This window comes from Triplophysa rosa, linkage group LG25 (genome assembly GCF_024868665.1).
Source record: "Triplophysa rosa linkage group LG25, Trosa_1v2, whole genome shotgun sequence".
NCBI lineage: Eukaryota > Metazoa > Chordata > Actinopteri > Cypriniformes > Nemacheilidae > Triplophysa > Triplophysa rosa.
Genome location: NC_079914.1, coordinates 14,106,379 through 14,126,464, shown reverse-complemented (window position 1 = coordinate 14,126,464; position 20,086 = coordinate 14,106,379). Strand labels below are relative to the sequence as shown.

The 20,086-nt window shown below is 38.2% G+C and overlaps 3 protein-coding genes across 5 annotated transcripts in view; 2 read left to right on the top strand and 1 right to left on the bottom strand.

Moving 5' to 3' along the window:
• The window catches only part of LOC130548523 (uncharacterized), a 69,008-nt gene that overhangs the window by 11,121 nt on the left and 37,801 nt on the right, over nucleotides 1-20,086 (top strand). The window contains exons 12-15 of the mRNA XM_057325363.1: nucleotides 147-153; nucleotides 1,253-1,336; nucleotides 1,542-1,856; nucleotides 2,659-2,718. Coding sequence (XP_057181346.1) covers nucleotides 147-153; nucleotides 1,253-1,336; nucleotides 1,542-1,856; nucleotides 2,659-2,718 — 466 coding nt within the window. The remainder of the gene's footprint in view (nucleotides 1-146; nucleotides 154-1,252; nucleotides 1,337-1,541; nucleotides 1,857-2,658; nucleotides 2,719-20,086) is intronic.
• Nucleotides 7,931-20,086, bottom strand: part of LOC130548498 (uncharacterized) — a 31,134-nt gene continuing 18,978 nt past the window's right edge. For 2 of the 3 annotated variants that reach the window (XR_008962042.1, XR_008962043.1), the window contains exons 2-5: nucleotides 11,413-12,087; nucleotides 10,936-11,049; nucleotides 9,750-9,793; nucleotides 7,931-9,128 (exon numbers count right to left, since the gene is read on the bottom strand). The gene's annotated coding sequence lies outside the window, so the exon portion shown is untranslated. The remainder of the gene's footprint in view (nucleotides 9,129-9,749; nucleotides 9,794-10,935; nucleotides 11,050-11,412; nucleotides 12,088-20,086) is intronic. The other variant, XR_008962044.1, reaches the window with a different exon arrangement.
• Nucleotides 12,098-15,624, top strand: LOC130548485 (E3 SUMO-protein ligase ZBED1-like). The gene is made up of 2 exons (XM_057325291.1): nucleotides 12,098-13,692; nucleotides 14,089-15,624. The coding sequence occupies exons 1-2, from the start codon at nucleotides 12,831-12,833 to the stop codon at nucleotides 14,727-14,729; spliced, it is 1,503 nt and encodes a 500-aa protein (XP_057181274.1). The 5' UTR covers nucleotides 12,098-12,830; the 3' UTR covers nucleotides 14,730-15,624.

Genomic DNA, 20,086 nt, shown 5'->3' with positions numbered 1-20,086 from the left:
TTAAACTTGAAAAGGACAATCTGTATTTCTAATACAGGAATTACTGATAAAAAATATTTTATTATTATATACTTTTAAGTGTTGCAATGTAGAGGAATAAGAAAACTGTTGTATGTTTAATGAAACATAGTGTCTGTTGTGGACAGAATGCAGGTGAGAACACTAACCACAATGATGGTGATGCATTTTCCTCACATGCACACCAACAACTCAACTCCATAAACAGCTTACAACAGTGCAAAACATTATATAACTCTTACATTTATACAGGGTTTTTCCTGCATAGAGAAATTGGAGGCGGCCGCCTCCGTCAAATGTCGTGCCGCCTCAGGCTCTCGCCAAAATTATGTTGCGAGTCTTCACAAGTAATGCTGCGTACATTTAAGACTGTCATTTGTAACTGCAGTTGCGACATTACGCCACAGTGGAGGCGCTAAAAAGAGATGCAGAACAAGAGCTGTGTTTCACGGCTGTTTGTTTTGCATCCAAGTACGTTTAATTTCTTGAAATTTATTAAATTAACATGACATACATCATTGCAATGTCTTTAGCTGTGCAGTTGGATCGTTGAATCAGCGTATACTGTACACAGCGAGTTCGCCAGTATGAACGCACATTGCGTTCAGAACGACTCGCACACGAATGACTCATTTGAACCGATTCATATAAACTATTGAACTTTTCAGTCACTAGCGAATATAAGAGATCCTTGAATCATTTAAAGTGAACCACAGAGAATGAAAGATGTGAATGAGCTTTGCTCATTTAGTAAGACTGGTTAATTCAGTTGGCTATTGTGGGCTGAATCATCTCTGTTTGGTTGAATAAAAGTAATGTTTTATATAATTTAATAATTGTCATTTTTATCTAATTTTGTTAGAACTTTTAATGTCAAACTCAGTCACTTTGGTTAAGCCACTTAAAGGTACGGTAGGCCTACGTGTGTGTGTACAAGATCAGGATGGCACCACCTCCGCCTCATTTTGAGCCAGGAAAAACCCTGTTATATATTGTATATAATATATATATATGTATAAATATCTTGGAGAAATGCTGCAATAGAGGGGTGTTTAAATTTTGTTTTGCACTCTAAATAAAACATTAAAACATGATCAGGCACGCTTTCTAAACTTTTTTAGTCTGTCAAAGTTTGTTGAAATAACACACAGTGGACTGTACGAGCCCCGTCTCACAATGGAACAAAAGGAGAAAAATACGCCCACATTTACTGTCAGAATCTGTTCTGCTGAAGCCACTAAACTCACCACAACTCAACCTGTTGGTCTGTCAGAGATGTCCGTGTGTCGTTTCATCTTGATTTTCATCTTGATGTGGGGTAAGATTTTTATAATCATTTAAACTACCACCAATGAAAAGATTTGTTAAGAATCATGATAATTGTTAGCATTATTTATAAAATGCCACAAATTAGCAAAGTGAAAACTATCAACTGACACCATTTCCTGATCTCAGACACTTCCTCTATGTACACTGACAAACTTTCACTGCTGTAAAGCTTCATGTGTGTATAAATGTTTCAGGTGTTGGTGCAGATGATGTGAAGTCAGTGTCGGAGGGAGATTCTGTCACACTGTCCACTGATGTTAATGAAACACTGACAGATGACCAAATACTGTGGAGGTTTGGACCTAAAAATGCTCGCATTGCCGAAATCTATCAACGTAACCCCCCAATATATGATCATATTGAGAGATTCAGAGACAGACTGAAGCTGGACAGTGAAACTGGATCTCTGACCATCACAAACATCAGCATCACAGACTCTGGAGTTTACAAACTAACCATTATCAGAAGTACCGGAACCCTGTACAAGACATTTACAGTTTCCGTCAATGGTGAGTACATTTTTCCTAATAATTATTTATTAATGCAACCACTCCGCTGAAGGTTTTATACTGTAAGGTGTTTCAATGTTATCATAATGTAATCATAGTTAATTGAACATGACATACAAAGGTTATGAAATGGCACAAAGATAAAAGACAATCTGGACTGTTACAATAGCAGATTCTCTATTTCAAACCCTCTAGCGCCACCTACAGTTTTAAGTTGAATTATATTTATGCTTGTATTTTTATGTTCATGAAAACAACATACTTTTCAAACTCCTGCACGATATTTTCGTTTTCCTTCAGGTTCCTTTTAAAACCAAAACCAAAACATCAGATGCGCAAGTGCTTTGCTTCTGATGGTGACTCATCCCTTGTGTGAAAGATTTGACAAATAAAGATCATTTGTGATGTTTAATTACCATTTGGAGCATTTGGATCACTAGACGAGGGCTTAGTGTACTTACTTTTATAAAAACCTTAAAATAGACCAAAATCGAGATTTTTTTCACTTTTGCCTTTATCTCAAAATTAAACTGTGTGCATTCCGACTCATTAAGCACGGGTCACATATGTATAGTTAGCCTTGTCTAAACTCTTCAAAGATGTGCACAAATATTTCTCTTTGTGTCTTGGGTCAGCTCGAACTCATACCTACTGCTTGCAGCTATATTTTTTATTATTCTTATCAGTCAGCTTGGTTTGTTATTCTTTTAGTATAATATATATATCTAAATATGGTGTTTGCTCATAAATGTTACACAACCAGTCAACCAATCGATGTGTCTGTATTCCCTTTTTTTTCCAGCTCATCTGCCTGTTCCTGTCATCATCAGAAACTCTTCTCAATGTTCTTCATCATCAGAAAGATCTTCAGTGTCAAAATGTGTGTTGTTGTGTTCAGTGATGAATGTGACACATGTGAGTCTCTCCTGGTACAAAGGAAAGAGTTTATTGTCCAGCATCAGTGTGTCTGATCTCAACATCAGACTCTCTCTACCTCTGGAGGTGGAATATCAGGATACAAACACATACAGCTGTGTGGTGAACAATACCATCTCAAACCAAACTCAACATCTCAACATGAATGATGTCTGTCAGACGTGTTCAGGTGTGTTAAAACTTCAGGTGTGTTAAAACTGGCACATTAATGTCAAATAAGGTCATGAAATTGCCAAAGACTTTGAGAGAAAACTGTAAATCTGTCTGACCATATTCTCTTATTTTCAGGCCCTATCCAGTGCACTGGTTTTACTGAAGCTGTCATTCGATTGGTTATTTCTGCTCTGATGGGTGTGGCTACTGTTGCAGTATTAGTCGATCACTTCAGATACATCAGAGAGCTGAAGAGGAGAGAACAGACAACATCCGTCCAGCAGTGAACATATTAATAATAAATGCATGAAAATCTGTTTGTCTTTGTTGTTTAAGAGCATTATGTGTGTTTGTTCTTCATGAGTTTTAAAAAAAAAGGTTGTCAAAAGCATGTCAGCCTTAAACCTGGTCAGTAATGAGAACAGTGCTTATTTTTTGTTATTGCAAGTTATTGATGGTGCTGTTATTTTTTAACTTGACCAATAAAAAGTCAAAAAAAAGAGAAAACACAAGCGTGTGCATTATTTATGCAGTGACAGAATGGTCAAAATTAAGGCTCACTGGGGAACTTCGTGTAATACGCTTTGTTGTTATTTCCTGCCTCAACCCCTAGAGGGCGACATTGTAACAGCTACACTACAACGAAAGGCATTCGTTTTTCTATCCTGCCAGCCAAACACACCTTCAATCAAGAGGAAGAAAGGTATGCATAACAATATTAACACGCTCAGTGCTGACATCTCGATATCCTGGGAATGCCGTTCTGTCCGATGTAATGAATCAGATTCTGTCTGGACCGCTGATGAATTGCGTTTAACGTGTCGTATGAAGCTTCAGTTTAAAGTGGTCTGTGCTACACGCAGCGCTCGGTTATATTCTGTCTGTCACGTGATGTCCGCAGCAGTCTTGGAATTCGCGCACCTCACGGTGATTGGCTGAAAATTCATTACGTGTTTATACTGAGAGCCAATCACATGAGCTTTGCGCTCAGCTTTATCCGCTGGAATGTGAGGGGAGAAATTACGGCATATTCTCACCGATTGTCTATTATCTAATATCACTTTACATACTAAAAATATTAAACAACAAAAAAAGTTCAACATCATTAAGTAAACGTTTTTTTTCCTCCTAAAATTAAAAGTGTATGATGTTCTAAATGCATGACGTGTATTCAACAATATCAAATATGTTGTCCGAGTCTGACTGAAATTAGTCCACATTTGCGCTGAATTGGTTTCTCGTCTGCTCTTTTAACAAAGTTTACAGTTGTAGGTAAATGCTCTTAATGCCCAAACATTCCACCTGAACATCACATCCTTTGATTCCACTAACGCAACAGACACTCACCTGTTTTCCATTACAGCAAACAAAACACTAGTCAGATATTTTCTTTGAACAGCCTTCCACACGTTCTCAAACAAATCATTTAAACCTTAAAAATTCAAATTATAACATCTTTGTCCATGAAGACTGTATGAGACATTTGCATCTGCAGTGGAAGACATTGCCATCATCAGAGTGCTCACCTGACCACCACATGGAACCTGAAGAACTAACCAAACATCTTTCCAGAGACCCTGACATTACTGTATTCTGTCAGCTTGTGTTTATCTACAGTAAGTTTCATTAGATATCACATACATGGCAATTTAATGTACCGTATAACAGTTTATTCTTTAACTATTTTTAATGAGAAATAAGGGTTTATTGGAAAAACAGAGTGCAACCCTTAATCTTAAGATAACTACATTTTGCTATACCTGCATCCAGCAATTGCATTTCTATCCTTAATTAAGTCTTATCCTTTAGTGTTTTAGTACAATTGAACAGTTGTTATTAGTTGCTTTTGTATATTTTTTCTTCTATTTTGTTATATTTTGTCACAACAGTGTTTCCTTGTGTTGATAATACAGCAAGATGATGAACTTCCTTAAGTTACCATTAAGGTAAAATACTTTAAGAGGCGATTTACATTTCGCGCGGAACCGTTTCAAATCACTTATTACTCACTTATATTCACATTACCAACAGTACGTGTGACGTGGTGAGTCAAAAGCTTGGAAAGCCATGGACAGCTCTCTAGTCAAATGACTCACTCTCGGTGAGGGCACCGTGTGCGCGCCGCGACCGTATCGCTCCCTACTTGCGCGTCTGCGCTATTGAAACAGACGAAAATTGCGTCATGCGGACGGCGCGTGAACGCGAACGTACGGAAAAGGGACGAGCACAGGACGCACTCGCACACAGTACCCTTACTTTAAACGTTACCATGGTTTCAATAGTAAAAGTAGCCATGGCTTTTGGCGGATCGATTTGTATTACCACAGTTACCAAAATGAGCATACAGTTACTAAAGCAAAATCATGTTTAATTTCTGGTGACAGTGGTTTTAATAGTGTTTTAATAGTCTACACTAAGGGCACACTGTTCACTGTCACTACGACACATTTTCTGTTTCAAAATCTGACATTTGCATTACACACTAAATCAAAATAGCTTAAGTTTTTAACACATAAGACAATAACAGAGGTGATATTTCATGTGTGCAGGCTTCTCAGACCCTCTCAAAAGTTGACAGAAACACGCCTCTATGCGGCGTACAGCACATTGCAATCCGTGCGCGCTCCCGCATTGGGAGCCGTCCACTCCCCAAGTGTAAAAAAATTAGCGGTGTCTTGAAACATGAGTTTGCTTGAAATAATAGCGTCAACGTTGACGATTTTGCTAAACTTAAATACACGGCATTATATTTAAGGACATGTGTTAGTGCGGTTAACAGGGAAACAGGAAAATAACACCGCGTGAAAAAATTTACAACATAATAAATAACAACAATTGTAGTTCTAAATATCAGGCTATCATGATGTTTCCATGTCAGATTAACTGTTCTGCTTTGGCGGCTGTTAAAATGAGAAACAACGCTGTCGAAGTCTCAGCGGTTTTAAGAATGAGCAGCTCTACTCAGATAAACGGCATCGTATGTAAATCACACAAAGTTTTCTTACCTTGTACAATAATCTGTAAGAGCATCACGCATAGAGGTAATAGTGACATCCTGATATCTCGAAAATGTAAGACAGACTCCAACTCCACGCAGGTTTGGCAGATTTTCTGTCTGTGAGCATGAAGTCTGCGGGGAACATCAGCAACAACCCTTCAGTTTATCCAGCCCCTATTGAATAATTTGTCAGGCGGCGTTACGCCACACTCGCTCTGGCGCGCAGGGGGTGGACCCAGAGCGCGATTTTCATGCTACGTCACATTAAGGGAACGGCCCACGGCCTTTGCTTTCATAAGTGGAAGTACAAGTAGGCCTACTGAGTGAAAATTTGACTCAAGTAAAAGTACAAGTATCTGGCCAGAAACATACTCGAGTAAAAGTAAAAATGTACCACATTAAAATTGTACTTGAGTAAAAGTAAATGTAACTATAAAACTATAGAGATTCTTGTTCAAGCATTTAATCTTTCACAATATGAAGTGAATGAGCCACATGCAATGTTTTATCTTGCTTTAGAACGGATTGTATTTAATTGTATTTAACTCTTGCAGTTTTAGACATGCCTAGGAAGGATCTCCTCAGTCTGTCTGTAGAGCAGTGTAATGACCGCAACCTGTCACTAAAGCTGCCCTTCTGTCTGGAGATAACACTAAGCAGCGGGTGTAATCGATGTATGCAGCGGGCCGGGCGGGTGTAATGGATTGTCCATTATAGGCTCTTGTCAATAAAGGCTCTTCAATTCCAATAGGGGGGAGTTAGTCAGTGTCGTTACCCCTCACTGTCCTGAATTGAACTATAAGAAGACACATTGTTTGCTATGCATTTTAAAATAGAGAGTACTTACACAGACTTTTAAATGAATTGTTACTTACATATTTTTAAACGTTTTAATTGTATGTTTGCTCTTATTGTATTGTTTTAATGTGTGTATACTGCTGGAAAATTGTGAACTTCCCACTCGGATGAATAAAGTATCTAACTCACTATTCTAATATGCAACATGCTACTCAAGGTGGTTTATCTTCAGCAGAAGCTGATTGTCAAGACAGGCAGATTTTCCATGGTGAGTGGGAGACAAAGAACACACTTCATCTTATACGAATCCTTATTCATTCCACTACAAGAAGGTCACGTGCTCTTGATCCTGCGGTTCATTTTGAACTGTATTAGCAGCTGAATCATGTTCCTCCATTTTCTTCCACTGATTATTTCTCTCAGGTCCAGGTCAAGCAAGGTGCTGTGCATTGTGGCGATGTGACATGACGTCACTTCAAAAGGACCAATGAACATGTCTGGCCAATTTCATTGAATGTTAAAAATGTAATTAAGTGAAAGTACAAGTATTCATTTTTAATTGTACTCAAGTACAAATCCCCCAAAATAATACTTAAGTAGAGTAATCAAGTAAAATTACTCAAGTATTTTACACCTCTGATCAATATACATAAACGAAAGAAAAACAATCTATCAATATTGTTTCACACAATATAACATTTTCCAGATAATACAAAGTAGCACAATCTATATCAAGTATTTCTTTGTTTTTGAACCTTTCTTGTTTTTAGTGTTTGTGGCAAGTGACTCATAAAACAGCTTTAAATCTATGCAAAAAAAAAGAGGGTGTTCTAGATATGATCTTAGCCTTATGCATGTGTAATTTCCCAAGAAGTATCAATAATTTCAGTGTTTTGTCAATTAAAGATGATTTAATTACCATTTGGAGTGGGGGGGCTGATGAGTTGAGTCAGTTGTTGTGGGTGAGAGCTGTAGTTTAGATATTTTTAAAGTTTAGCATTTATCAAGATTAACAATATACTTACTAATATAAACGTGAACAAATGTAACTTTACTGTAAAGCGCTATGTTTAAGTGCTTATGAATGTATATGTTGTTTGGGAAATAGGCCACTGTGGAGCACTTATGTATTTTGTGTGTCCCCTCCTGTTCATGTTCTTACAAATAAAAACTATAGACATGGTTTGAACAATAATATGCTTTATTGAAAAAATAAATAATGGACTTCTAGATTGCCAAATGTACAGCTGAAATTTTTGAATGTAACAATGTGAAACCATAGTACAAAAGTCCTTTAAGTGCAAAGATTGCCAAACAGTTCTGCCGTGGATTGAACTTGTTGGTCCAGCACATTTTACAAATGCTCTACTGAAACTTCACTGAGATCTGGGGAACTTGCTGTATGCTTCACCGGTGACCAGGGGCGTCGCAAGTGGGGGGGAAAGGGTGACTGAAGGGTGCTAACGTTTAAAACTATCACTTGAAAACAATCTACACCAGACTACGGAGCGCATGAAGGGACAAACATCTCGCGCTTCTTGTTTTTATCTGCGTATTGAGGTAAACTTTGGATATGTATGAAGTTGAGGCAGTTCTTCTGACATATTCTTTTTATTGCTAATAATATATAAACATTCGATTAAAATAATAATGCAATTAATAAAAAGATGTGCTAATGTATTTAGGCCTTCTTACTTTTGATAAAATCAAATTAAATATAGTTAAACTGTTAATTAATGAAAAGGATACTGAGGTGATTTATTCATATTTAAGTATATCACAATTCATACAGAAATGAGATTCAGTGCTGTATTATAAATAAATATCACAATTTACTTAAAAATAGCATGGAGGGGCCCCCACACATCGCACAAGCCCTGAGATTCAGTGCTACACCCCTCCCTGCCTGTGACCAATCATAATATACTGGCTCAGTGTTTAGTAACCACTTGGTGGTCATCTCGGCCTCATAATAAACACTTTTCTGCACCTAGAAAGGCCAAATACAATATAAGCATTATCTACATCTATACTACAAATACATAACAGGTAAGAATATACTTCTTTGATATAGAGACCCCCACCCCTGGCTTATAAAAGTAATGCAAGCCATTCACTTTTGAAATACTTTAGTTTTTCATAGGGCCTTACCTTAGGCCTTGAGTGGTTCAACAAACACACAGACATCAAAAAGTGGCAAAGTGTTAAGTGCCATTTCAGGTGACAGATGTGAAACATAAGCGTTTGTAAAAACCAGTGTAAACTGTCAGCAGTCAGCATCTTGTTGAAGTTTGCTTGAAAGACACATGTCTTCATCCTATACATGGAGGGTGCTGGACTCCATTGGCAGCTGCTAGTGGTACAGAAACTTCATCCCTATTGGCTCTCTGTAAGAAAACACAGAACCAGTGAAAAACCTAAGAGTAATGTGAGTGTAAAGGTCTTTGCGTTTTTTCGTATTTGGCGCTCATTTGTATGGTGTCTCTGAATTGTCAAAACGCCTCTCAAAATGCTTGCTATGGATGCGAAAAACGCAGAAAATCAAACCCAGTCCGAATTTTTTTATGACGGACGAAAATATCGGAGGCAGTGTGTAAATGTGATTGACACAACGTGAGGTCGTATTTATTTTTTAACGTGCGGAAATTTCGGACTCAATGTGCAATGGGCTTTAATGTTAATAAAGTGCTAATGTATAATAATTCTGTATAATAATAAATTATCGTTTTATAAGCTAGGTGCCATGTGATTCTACGGCCTCCATGTTGTGCATTAAAACCCTGGATTATCCCTTACTAAAACATCATTCAAAGACACAAACATCACTATAGGGCCTATTTCATTGATGATGAATTGACCATGTTGTTCCATATACAGTCTATTTGACAAAATGATTATCATGAATCATTATGCAGCTTTCAACGTTTTTTGTCCAATGCATTTATTATTGGGCAAGTCTTTTGCATTTGGCATTAAACTTATTGACACACATAAGTACGGCGTCTCACCATATCATTGTTCAAGTGATTGATGGATATCCCCTCTTCATGGGCTGTAAAATAAAAACATAGATGTAATAAAACTGTAAATTAAAAAAGCTTGGCTGTAACAATATAGCGCAGATTTGATTGTATTTAGATGTTAACAATTTATACATTTTTGTCCCTGGCAAGAACTGGGAGTGTTGCAATAGGAGAGTAGCGTCGCGGTGTTGCACGTGCTGCTTTAGTTAGACATCCGCTTTTTTCTGTGAACTTTTGTTTTGGCTTTTGTTTTTGCGGCGTTTGATGAAGAGAGAAGCGCGCTAGCCAGACAGGATTTAAACTATGCCGGCTAAAGACCTAAAAGTTTGGTTTAAAGACGAAAAATGTACTAAGCTGAACACACACATACAGTGTTCGGCGCTGTCTCACATCTGTCAAAGCAGAAATAAAACCGCTGCTCTCTGTGTGTTTTTTCTGTCATCTCCGGTCGCGCTCATATGTACATTGCATGCACTTATTTTGTCTATTGAATGAAATATCTGAAACAGCTACTACATTTACCCAGCCAGGTGATGTGTATGCTTTTTCAGATATTTCCTAAAGAGATCAGGACAGAAGTGGTCAAAAGTAGAGAAAATAGACAGATTACAGCAGCAGGTGTAAACGTGTGTGTGCCTCTTTCATCCACTTGCGATCCGACCAAAACACATCTTAATACCAGTTATAAACAGGGCCTTATAAAGACTGCAGAGAGCCACAGCAGGGGGGCAGAAGAGCCACATGCGGCTCGAGAGCCACGGGTTGCCGACCCCTGTGCTAGTTGACTCAAATCAAACACATCTGAATAAATTATTCAAGGTTTGTTAAAGGTAGACTATGTAGGAGTTGACCAAAAAGTATGGACTCGTGTGAAAATAATCCCTTTCAATCATAACTGATAATATATTTTTGTCTAAAGAAACACTGGCATCTGCATGGATTTTGACTGTTTTAAGGTGCTCAGGATGTTCAAAAGAATAAAACCTCAAGTAACCCCCAGTAACAAGTAGAAGCACACACAGCCATCATTAAAGTAATTCAAATGACTCCAGTGGGTCATCTTTTGTGTATAGTTGAATGGGGTCAGTGTCCAACAGGAGGGTTCAGAACAAATCTTGACAAACAAGCAGGTTTACAGAGCAGGATTTGGTGTATTTGCTGTAATACTTACATCTCTGTCTTGATTGTTTGACTGCTACAACAATCCCGATGAAAACCACCAACACCACCACTGCTGCTGCTACTGTGACGGCACAGACATGTGAACGGTTGTCGGCAGACGCATCTAGACATCATGGAACAAGCAGATTTGGGAAATGTTTTATTTTCATAAACATTTTTCCACACATGTTGTGCTGGTTACCTACAAATAAGTTTATTTGTCTAAACAAACATTTTATTTGAACACAATATCAGTTTTCAAACGGTCCAAACAACAGAACCAACTACTTGCACAACCATCTTTAAATATGAAAAGCTTTACCACAGATTTTGTCAGATGAGCAGAATCTCTTAGTAAACACTTACAATAATACAATAAACATCTCTGCTGATATTTGGTACAACATCACTTTTGCTTGTGTGACAGTTTCTAAACAACATGACTTGCATGCCTGAAAAAAACAGTATAAATATTCACATACAGTACCTGAACACGTCTGACAGACATCAGTGATGTTGAGATGTTGATATTGGTTTGTGACGGGAACAGGCAAACGTTTAGCATCTCAGTGAAAATCGCTAATTAAGAACTCACTCATGTTGTCAGGATATACTTTCAAAAGGCTAATTATTTTTGCTAATGGTACATAAAGCATCTCAACTGATCTTAAGCAGCAAAACCCTGACCTCCTGTTTACTACTGTGTGCAGACGGACACTGTGCTGTGTTTTGAAACCCCTATATGAGTGAGAAGAACATGTCTATTCTGTTTTATTTCTCGTTAAAATTAAATCAATGACCACTAACAGACGACGAGACTAACATTTTATTTACTCACCATAGACAGTAACGTTGAATTTCCTTCCTGACGTTTCTTTGCTGTTGATGATCTCTACTTTATAAAGTCCCGAGTTCCTGATGCTGATGTTGGTGATGGTGAGAGATCCAGTCTCATTGTTCAGCTTCAGTTTGCTTCCATACCTTGCAGTTTCATCATATGTGTTGGGTTTCTGATTACGAATTTCAGCTATACGAGTGTCTCGAGGTCCAAACATCCACAGTATCTGATCTTGTGTCTGTATGTGAGTGAGATCAGTATGAAGAGTGACAGAATCTCCCTCCATCACTGACTTCACTTCATCTCCATCAACACCAAACACACCTGAAACACATTTAGAAAAAGTATCTCAATGTTACTGAAATCCAGAAATTATTTTTGCAGACTATTCAGAAATTATTTCCGGAGTGCTAGGTTGAGTCAGGAGGAGGGTTGTGTCTTCTTTATCCTAACCCAACAGCAGCACACGTTGGAGAGCACACACACCCTTATTTGTGAGGTTACTAGTACTACACACAGGACCTGCAGTTAAAGGGATAATTCACCCAAAAATGAAAATTCTGTCATCATTTAATCACCTTTGAGTTGTTCCAAACCTGTATACATTTCTTTGTTCTGATGAACACAGAGAAAGATATTTGGAAGAATGCTTATAACCAAACAGATCTTAACTCCCATTGACTACCACGTGACCCCACTGAACCCCACGGATCTCAGATCAGACTCTACGCACACACCGACATCAGCAGCGCTAGTGTACCGATCTAACCCCACGGATCTCAGATCAGACTCTACGCTAAGGCTGCACGATTGATCGTATTTCGATCGTGATAACGATAAGTGGGACACATGATTAATTAATTGAAATCGTCGCGATATTAATGTGTAAGGGACCAAGCACAAATCAAACAGTCTAAAATCAGCAAACTGTTTGTTATTCTCATTGGCGGAGTAACGGATGATAGACTGCGTCACAACTGACGTGACAGCGTTTAGTTTGCGAGCGCGCTCTCTCATATTTGTAGAAGCTGGCTTCGCGGGATTTACAGTTACGTTAGACAGCTTGAATGAACATAATGGCGGAGCAACAAAAGAAAGGTGCAGAAGGACGTTCGTTAGTTCCCCAAAAGGGGTCATACTCCGCTGTTTGGAACTTTTTCGGGTTCGACGAATGTGATGTTGATCAGGTACGAGTCTTGTGCAAACTGTGCTCCTGTTCCTTCAAAACGTCCCAAGGTAACACAACAAACCTCGTTAACCACCTTAAAAGCCACCACAGAGTACAATATCAAGAATTTCAAAGGCTGAAGACACAACATGCAAGCACACTAAACACCCAGCCATCCACGACACAGACAACAATAAAGGGGACATTGTTCAACGCAATACCATATTCGCCATGCTCACAAAGACACAAGGAAATAACAGAGGCGATCACGTATCATTTAGCCAAGGATATGTGTCCATTAGCCACCGTGAGCAATGACGGGTTTAAAAATATGATTGCCATGCTTGACAAAAGATACAACATTCCCTCACGCAACCATTTTACAAAAGTTGCGCTGCCCTCGCTGTATACGAAATGCCGACTGGAAATAGAAAGAGAAATTCGCAGCATTGAATATTTTGCTTCCACGACCGACTTATGGTCGAGCAGAACCGCTGAACCGTATTTGAGTTTGACTGTTCATTTCATTGACAGTGATTTTGCAATGAAAAGCAAGCTTTTGCAAACTTCGTTTTTCCCACAAGCCCATACGGGAGAGTTAATTGCAGCTGGCCTCAAAGAAGCGATCTCTGCATGGGGTTTGCTGGAGGAAAGACTTGTGTGCATTACAACGGACAACGCTGCAAATATGATTAGGGCCGCATCTGTGAATAACTGGACGAGGTTACACTGCTTTGGTCATAGACTGCATTTAGCTATCGGTAAGTTTTGTTAACATTTTTCCTGATATAGTGTAACTATTAGACACATGCATTTAGTAATTTTCGTGATATTACAGTGACACCCAGCATCATACAGTATAATCAGCATATTTATTCTGCAAAATTTACAGAGATTTAAAAGCTATAGAAAAACAAGCAGCATTTGACTGGTCAAATGCTATTACATGTGATTATATTTGGACCCAGTCTCAGAGGAATTAAGAATAAGTCAGTGCTTACAAAATAGTTATAATAGTCTTAATAATAATAGTTTTAGGTGTACATAATTATCAAAATACCACAGATTTATTTCAATTTTTCACAAAAAGTTTCAAAATAAACAAAGTCTTTTTATACATTGGCTTGATCATGTTTTTCTGATAATGTTTTTTGTAGAGAATGCCATGAAGGATTCAAGAATGGACCGGGCTGTGGGCCTCTGCAAAAAGTTGGTGAGCACTTTCTCCTACAGCTGGAAGCGTAAGAGGGAGTTTTCAGCAGCACAAAAGGAGCTGAAGCTCCCTGAGCACTCACTGAAAACAGAGTGTCCAACAAGGTGGGGATCACGTCAGGCCATGATAGAGAGAGTCATCGAGCAGCAGAAGGCCACTGCACATGTCCTGTCTTCTGACAAGAAGTCTCGACATCTTATCCCAACATGGCAGGACATGGATGTGCTAGAGGCGATCAACAAATCCCTGCACCCTCTAGTTGATTTTACAGACGCACTATTGGGCGAGAAGTATGTGAGCGTGTCGTTTGTAAAGCCAGTTCTTCATCTTTTCAACTCATCAATCTTGAAAGTTAAGGATGATGATACTGACCTGTCAAGAGCAATAAAGTCTAAAATCCTGGAGTACCTAAATGAAAAATACAGCAACCCACATATCCAGGCTCTGTTGGACATGGCATCGACTGTGGATCCACGTTTTAAGATGAGCTACGTTGCTGAAGACAACCAAACATCAATACAAACCAGACTGAAAGCTGAGATGCAGATTGTGGCAATGATGGTAATAAAAAGAGCTGCACTGTGATTTATATAGTGATTTGAGACTCCTCAAAATTTGTTATAATTGTCTTTTTATGTGTCTAGGTGCCACCCCGAGAACCACCCCAAGGAAACACTGAGGAGGAGGAGGATGCTGAAGCTGGATGCGCTCCAAAGAAAAAGATGACATTAGGAAGCTACTTTAAAACCACTGAACAAGCCTTGCCACCTAACAACCAGGACCCCAGTGTAACCTGTGAGCTGCAGTCTTACTTACAGTCATGCAACCTGGATAGTGAAGGGGACCCACTAAAATGGTGGAACGAACATGAGAAGATCTACCCAAGGCTTTCAAAAGTGGCAAAGAAATACTTGTGCAAACCAGCCACAAGCTCTCCTTCAGATAGGGCTTTTAGTACAGGCGGAAATGTGGTTACTTGCGGTCTTCCCTAAAGCCCGATCAAGTTGACAGGCTTGTGTTTTTAGCCAAAAATCTGTAACATATGCATAAATGCGCACTGGTAGGCATATCATAGGAGAGTAAAAACAAGAATTGTTTGTTATTCACATTCCAGTTTTATTTTATTTTGTAATTTCCATTTGACATGTAAAAGAGGAACAGTTGTATTTTTACCAGCGTTAAAAAATCTCTGTTAGAAGCCTCAATATTATGTTCTGACATCTCTGTTTATAGCCTAATGTTTTATAGCTGTAAAATGCAATAAAAAAGTTCTTAACTAAAAGAATAATCGTTATTATTAATCGAGATTAATTTTTTGAGCAAAATAATCGTGATTAACATTTTTTCTGTTATCGTGCAGCCCTACTCTACGCACACACACACACACACACACACACACACAGACAGACATCAGCAGCTCTAGTGTACCGATCTAACCCCACTGATCTCAGATCAGACTCTACACACACACCGACATCAGCAGCNCCTTGAACTCGCTCGCAATGTGGAGTGTGGAATATGATTCGCAAAACTGCTTTTCTGTGTTTATTGTTCATGAAGGGTATGCGTACTTTTTTTAACACGTGCAAAACGAGGAATTTTGCATGTTTTCAATGAATTAAACTTCAATCAAAAATGGTTAAGATTGTTAGGAACGGAGTGAAACAAGTTTTTATTCACTGTATTATTTATAATTATGTTGTTTCAGGTGTTGGTGCAGATGAAGTGAAGTCAGTGTCCGTGATGGAGGGAGATTCTGTCACACTACACACTCATCTCACTGACATACAGACAGATGATCTGATACTGTGGCAGTTTGAATCTCAGGGGACTCGTATCGCTGAAATATATGCACAGATCATATATACATATGATAGACCACAACTGGACAATCAGACTGGATCTCTCACCATCACAAACATCATCATCACAGACTCTGGACTTTATAAACTACTGATCATCAGAAACACAAGAACTTCATACAAGAGATTCAATGTTACTGTATATGGTGAGTAAACTGATGTGTGCAGGTAAAGAATGGAATAAATATTGCTTTATTTACAAACATATGAGTCTGTATACTTGACATTTCAAGCTGAAATAACTTCAGGGAATTAAAAAAGATGAGAAAGTTTAGAACAGTTCTGCTTCCTTACAAACACTTTTAATAGTTTTAGTTATATATGTCCTAGTGACTACCTGTTAGCCCCGATGTAACTTCTAATCAGGGCCGGATTATCCAATGGGCATTATGGGCACAGGCCCAGGGGCCCATGCGCGCTTGGGGCGCAGGCAAGAGAAAACAGTTTCACATAACAGCGTTTACGCCATATTCATTCTGCTGTGCGCTTCTCTCTCCCACGCACTTCTCTCTCCCGCGCACATGGAGGTGCACACACAAAACAGTGTTTCTAAATTAGGAAGTGTGTCTTTTGATTTAATCACTTTTACGAGCCCTCCAGCGGCTTTTGTTTAGAAGAAGCGCATAGCGACAAATCTAGCGACTTCTTGGATAAACCTTAGCTTTCATTCAGTGGGAAAATATCGCCAGTGCTGCCCCGCGAGCGCAAGGTCTCCCTTTCCCGGCAGGAAGAAACAGCACCATACGACAGGTAACTCGTGAATAAAATGAGTACAAAACAGCGTTTCCAACAACCTGTCACTAGCCGGGTTTCCATCCAAAGTTGCCAATTTAGCTTATGCGCAAAATTGTAATATCGCATAAACCATTTGCGAATAAGCACCGTTTCCATCCAACTAGTCAACTAGTCACTTCCTAATAAACTGGCACTAAATATCAGTAAGAAAAGTAAGAGAAGCCACTGAATATAATAGTTTTCATATATAATAATACTTGCGCAAACAGACGATTAGAAAACTCAATAAATGCGGTGCTTTTGTGGATGCCTGCTGTTCGGGAAACACAGTCGTGACAGTTCTAAGAGGCAATTACAGAAATACTTGACGACTTTGCTCAGGCGTTTAAGAATGACCATCACAACATTTCTGATGCTGTGTAACAAGATCATTACTCTGGTTAGTCAGGTTACACCGGCCGTCTCATAGTGCAGTTACGTGACTTTTTGGAGGAATTTATTCGGCAAATGCGTTTCCATCTCCTATTATTCGCATTAACCCTTTTTCGCAAAAATGAAAAACCACCTCAAGCGAGCTTAAAAACCTTTTTGCGAATTAAGGGTTTTTAATTCGAAATTTGGCGTTTCCATCACTCGTGTCTGATGCGAAACTTCAAAATACGAATAAAACCAGAGTGATGGAAACCCGCTTACTGTTATCGACTGTTTGGATATATAAATATGAACAAAGTTCGTCGGTAAATATGCACATGGTTACCATGAGGCTGTGTGAAAGAACAAATAGTCGAAATCACCGCTTTTTATTCTAAGTTGTTAGATGATGTCGCGTCATGAACTGACAACAGAAACTGAAAATATGTCAATGAGAACGATTTTATTGTTGTAAATATAATGAGTTGATATACCCTCGTGGCTGTCTTAAATCTTAAAAGATTAGAGGTTTTTTTACATTTGGTGGTGTTTCCTTGCCAATTGTGAATTATTTTATATTGATATAATGTTGATCAGTAACTGCCTTTATCTAATAATGAAGGCTAAATATTGGTAATCCACAGTGCTTTTACATACATCGCAAAATGTTTTTAAAAAAAAGATGTCATAATATATATGCTAAATAATACTTATAATACTTGTTAATGTCGTTTACTGTAACACATTACACGCTTACATAATAACGTGAGTCGAGAGGTGCTTGTTACACAAATAAAGTTTAACAAATGGACAAATTACTCTTGTAGTATAATCATTGACAAAGACTGCCCTGCCCGTTTAGTCTTTGAAAAAATGAAGATGGAAATATTTTAGAATTGCATTTAAGAATATTTTTAAAAACTTTCTGTAATTTATCTGAAGAAAGTTCTTATATTTTCTCTTAAGAACAGTTTTGTGAATCTGGCATGTTTGTGTTGAATTATGGAAGAATCTGATAGAACTGAATTAAAAGGTTGAGGTGTGGTAGTGTGTGCTTGAATATGCCAGTGAGTTACAGTATGCAGGGAAAGGTCTTAATATTGTTGTTGCTGGTCCAGGAAGGCCTTGTTGCAATCTTGTTGTAAATCCTGTATGATGGAGGATGTGTACAGGTGTTGATATTGTCCTTCAGGTTGTGATCATAGTTTGTAACTTGTCAATGTAATCCTGTAATCCTGAAACATAGAGGTGTTTCATACACATAGTACCCTAGGCTAATTTAAAACTTTATTGTGCGCATGTGTGTGTATGGGGGGTCCATAACACACTTGTGCCCAGGGGCCTCTGAGTTCTTAATCCGGGCCTTTTCTATTAAACTATTTAATTGCAACATACTTAAATTATTTAAGATTTAGTGTAGTACTGTAAAAATGTAAGTATATTCTACTACTTCTGCAGACATAGTCGAATGTAGGGAAAACTTTAAGTGTAATGGATTCAATAAAAAGTTTTCGACTGACCACGCCCCCTACCCCCTCCTGGTTAGCAGTTGCGAGGGTTTGGACGACGCCATTTTCTTGTGGTTGCAGCAAAGTTGTTGGTGAGTAATAAACATTTTTGTCTATTTTTTACAGAGAAGCTGTTATGAGTTTTTAAAAACGCATACTGTATATTAAGTATGTTTCATTTTTATACTCTCTTGGACACCTGAATGACAGGCGAATTCGACAGGCAGGCCTAGTCATGACATCGGCTCTTCGTCTGTATTTTTCTCTTATCAAAGTGGTGATTTTGAGTAATAAAAACAAATTATTTTTAACAATTTAGGGTATTTCGCTTATCATCTTGCAAGACGTTAACGTGTAACGCTTAACGTTAACTCTCGTGCAGGTGGACACGATCACACTTGTTTATCTGTGGCGTTTTTCATTGGCCTTTTTTTGCTCTGTTTATTGATCAGGAGCTGTTAAAACACGAGTCAGACAGATTGTGGTATTTTCACCTGCAACTACATTTACGCACTTTGGCGAGTAACGTTACACGGTCTCGTTTAACCAGAGGTGGACAGTAACGAAGTAAATTTACCTGAGTACTGTACTTAAGTACACTTTTTGAGTATCTGTACTTTACTTGAGTATTATTTTTTACTTGTACTTTAACTTCACTACATTTGAAAGACAAATATCATACTTTTTACTCCACTACATTTATAAAAAGGTCCAAAAGTAGAAAATGGTTTCTATGCAGCGGGTTTCCTACGCAATTTATCTGGCTTGCGATCTGCCTGACCGTTTACTGTTGCCAAGTATTCCGTTTTCTTAAAATACCCTGTTAGTGCGGTGACTCATGCATGTTGTGGTCAAGCATTTGTTACTGCGCATGTGTGTCCTGTTTACTTACGTCGGTGATGTTTTCACAGTTTTTATGTCATGAATGTGTAAACTCAGACCTCGGATATTATGTCCGACCTCAATGCATTCCTGTCAATCACGCGGCGTCAAGGCATATTAAAGATGAGCCAAAACGATATGATTTTAATTTATTAATAAAAGTTACAGAAGAGACTTTATTCATGTCATTTCGTGCTGTAAAAACGTTTACTTATGTGTTTGAGGTCGGGACTTCCCGAATCCGAGTTGTCTTGAACACAGCGTGCACACGCGCGAAGTACCCCAATTCGTTATTAGAGTAAGTGCGTCTTAGGCAAGGCAATTCATACACATGCACAAGGGCAATTCAAAGTGCTTTACATAAATTATTGACAAAGAGAAATAGACGTATCTTTAAAATGCAAATTATTTAAGATCACAAATAAAACTTTAGATTTTAAGAAACAATAAAACATCAATAAAATTGATTAAAAATATGAGTGTATATATAAAAAGAATAAGAACAAAAGAAATAAATTAGAAATAGAAGTGCAGTTGATGTAAA

Coding starts and splice junctions, on each gene's coding strand:
- LOC130548485 (XM_057325291.1), top strand. CDS start 12,831: ATGAACATAATGGCGGAGCAACAAAAGAAAGGTGCAGAAGGACGTTCG. Junction 13,693..14,088: donor TAGACTGCATTTAGCTATCG/GTAAGTTTTGTT, acceptor TGTTTTTTGTAG/AGAATGCCATGAAGGATTCA.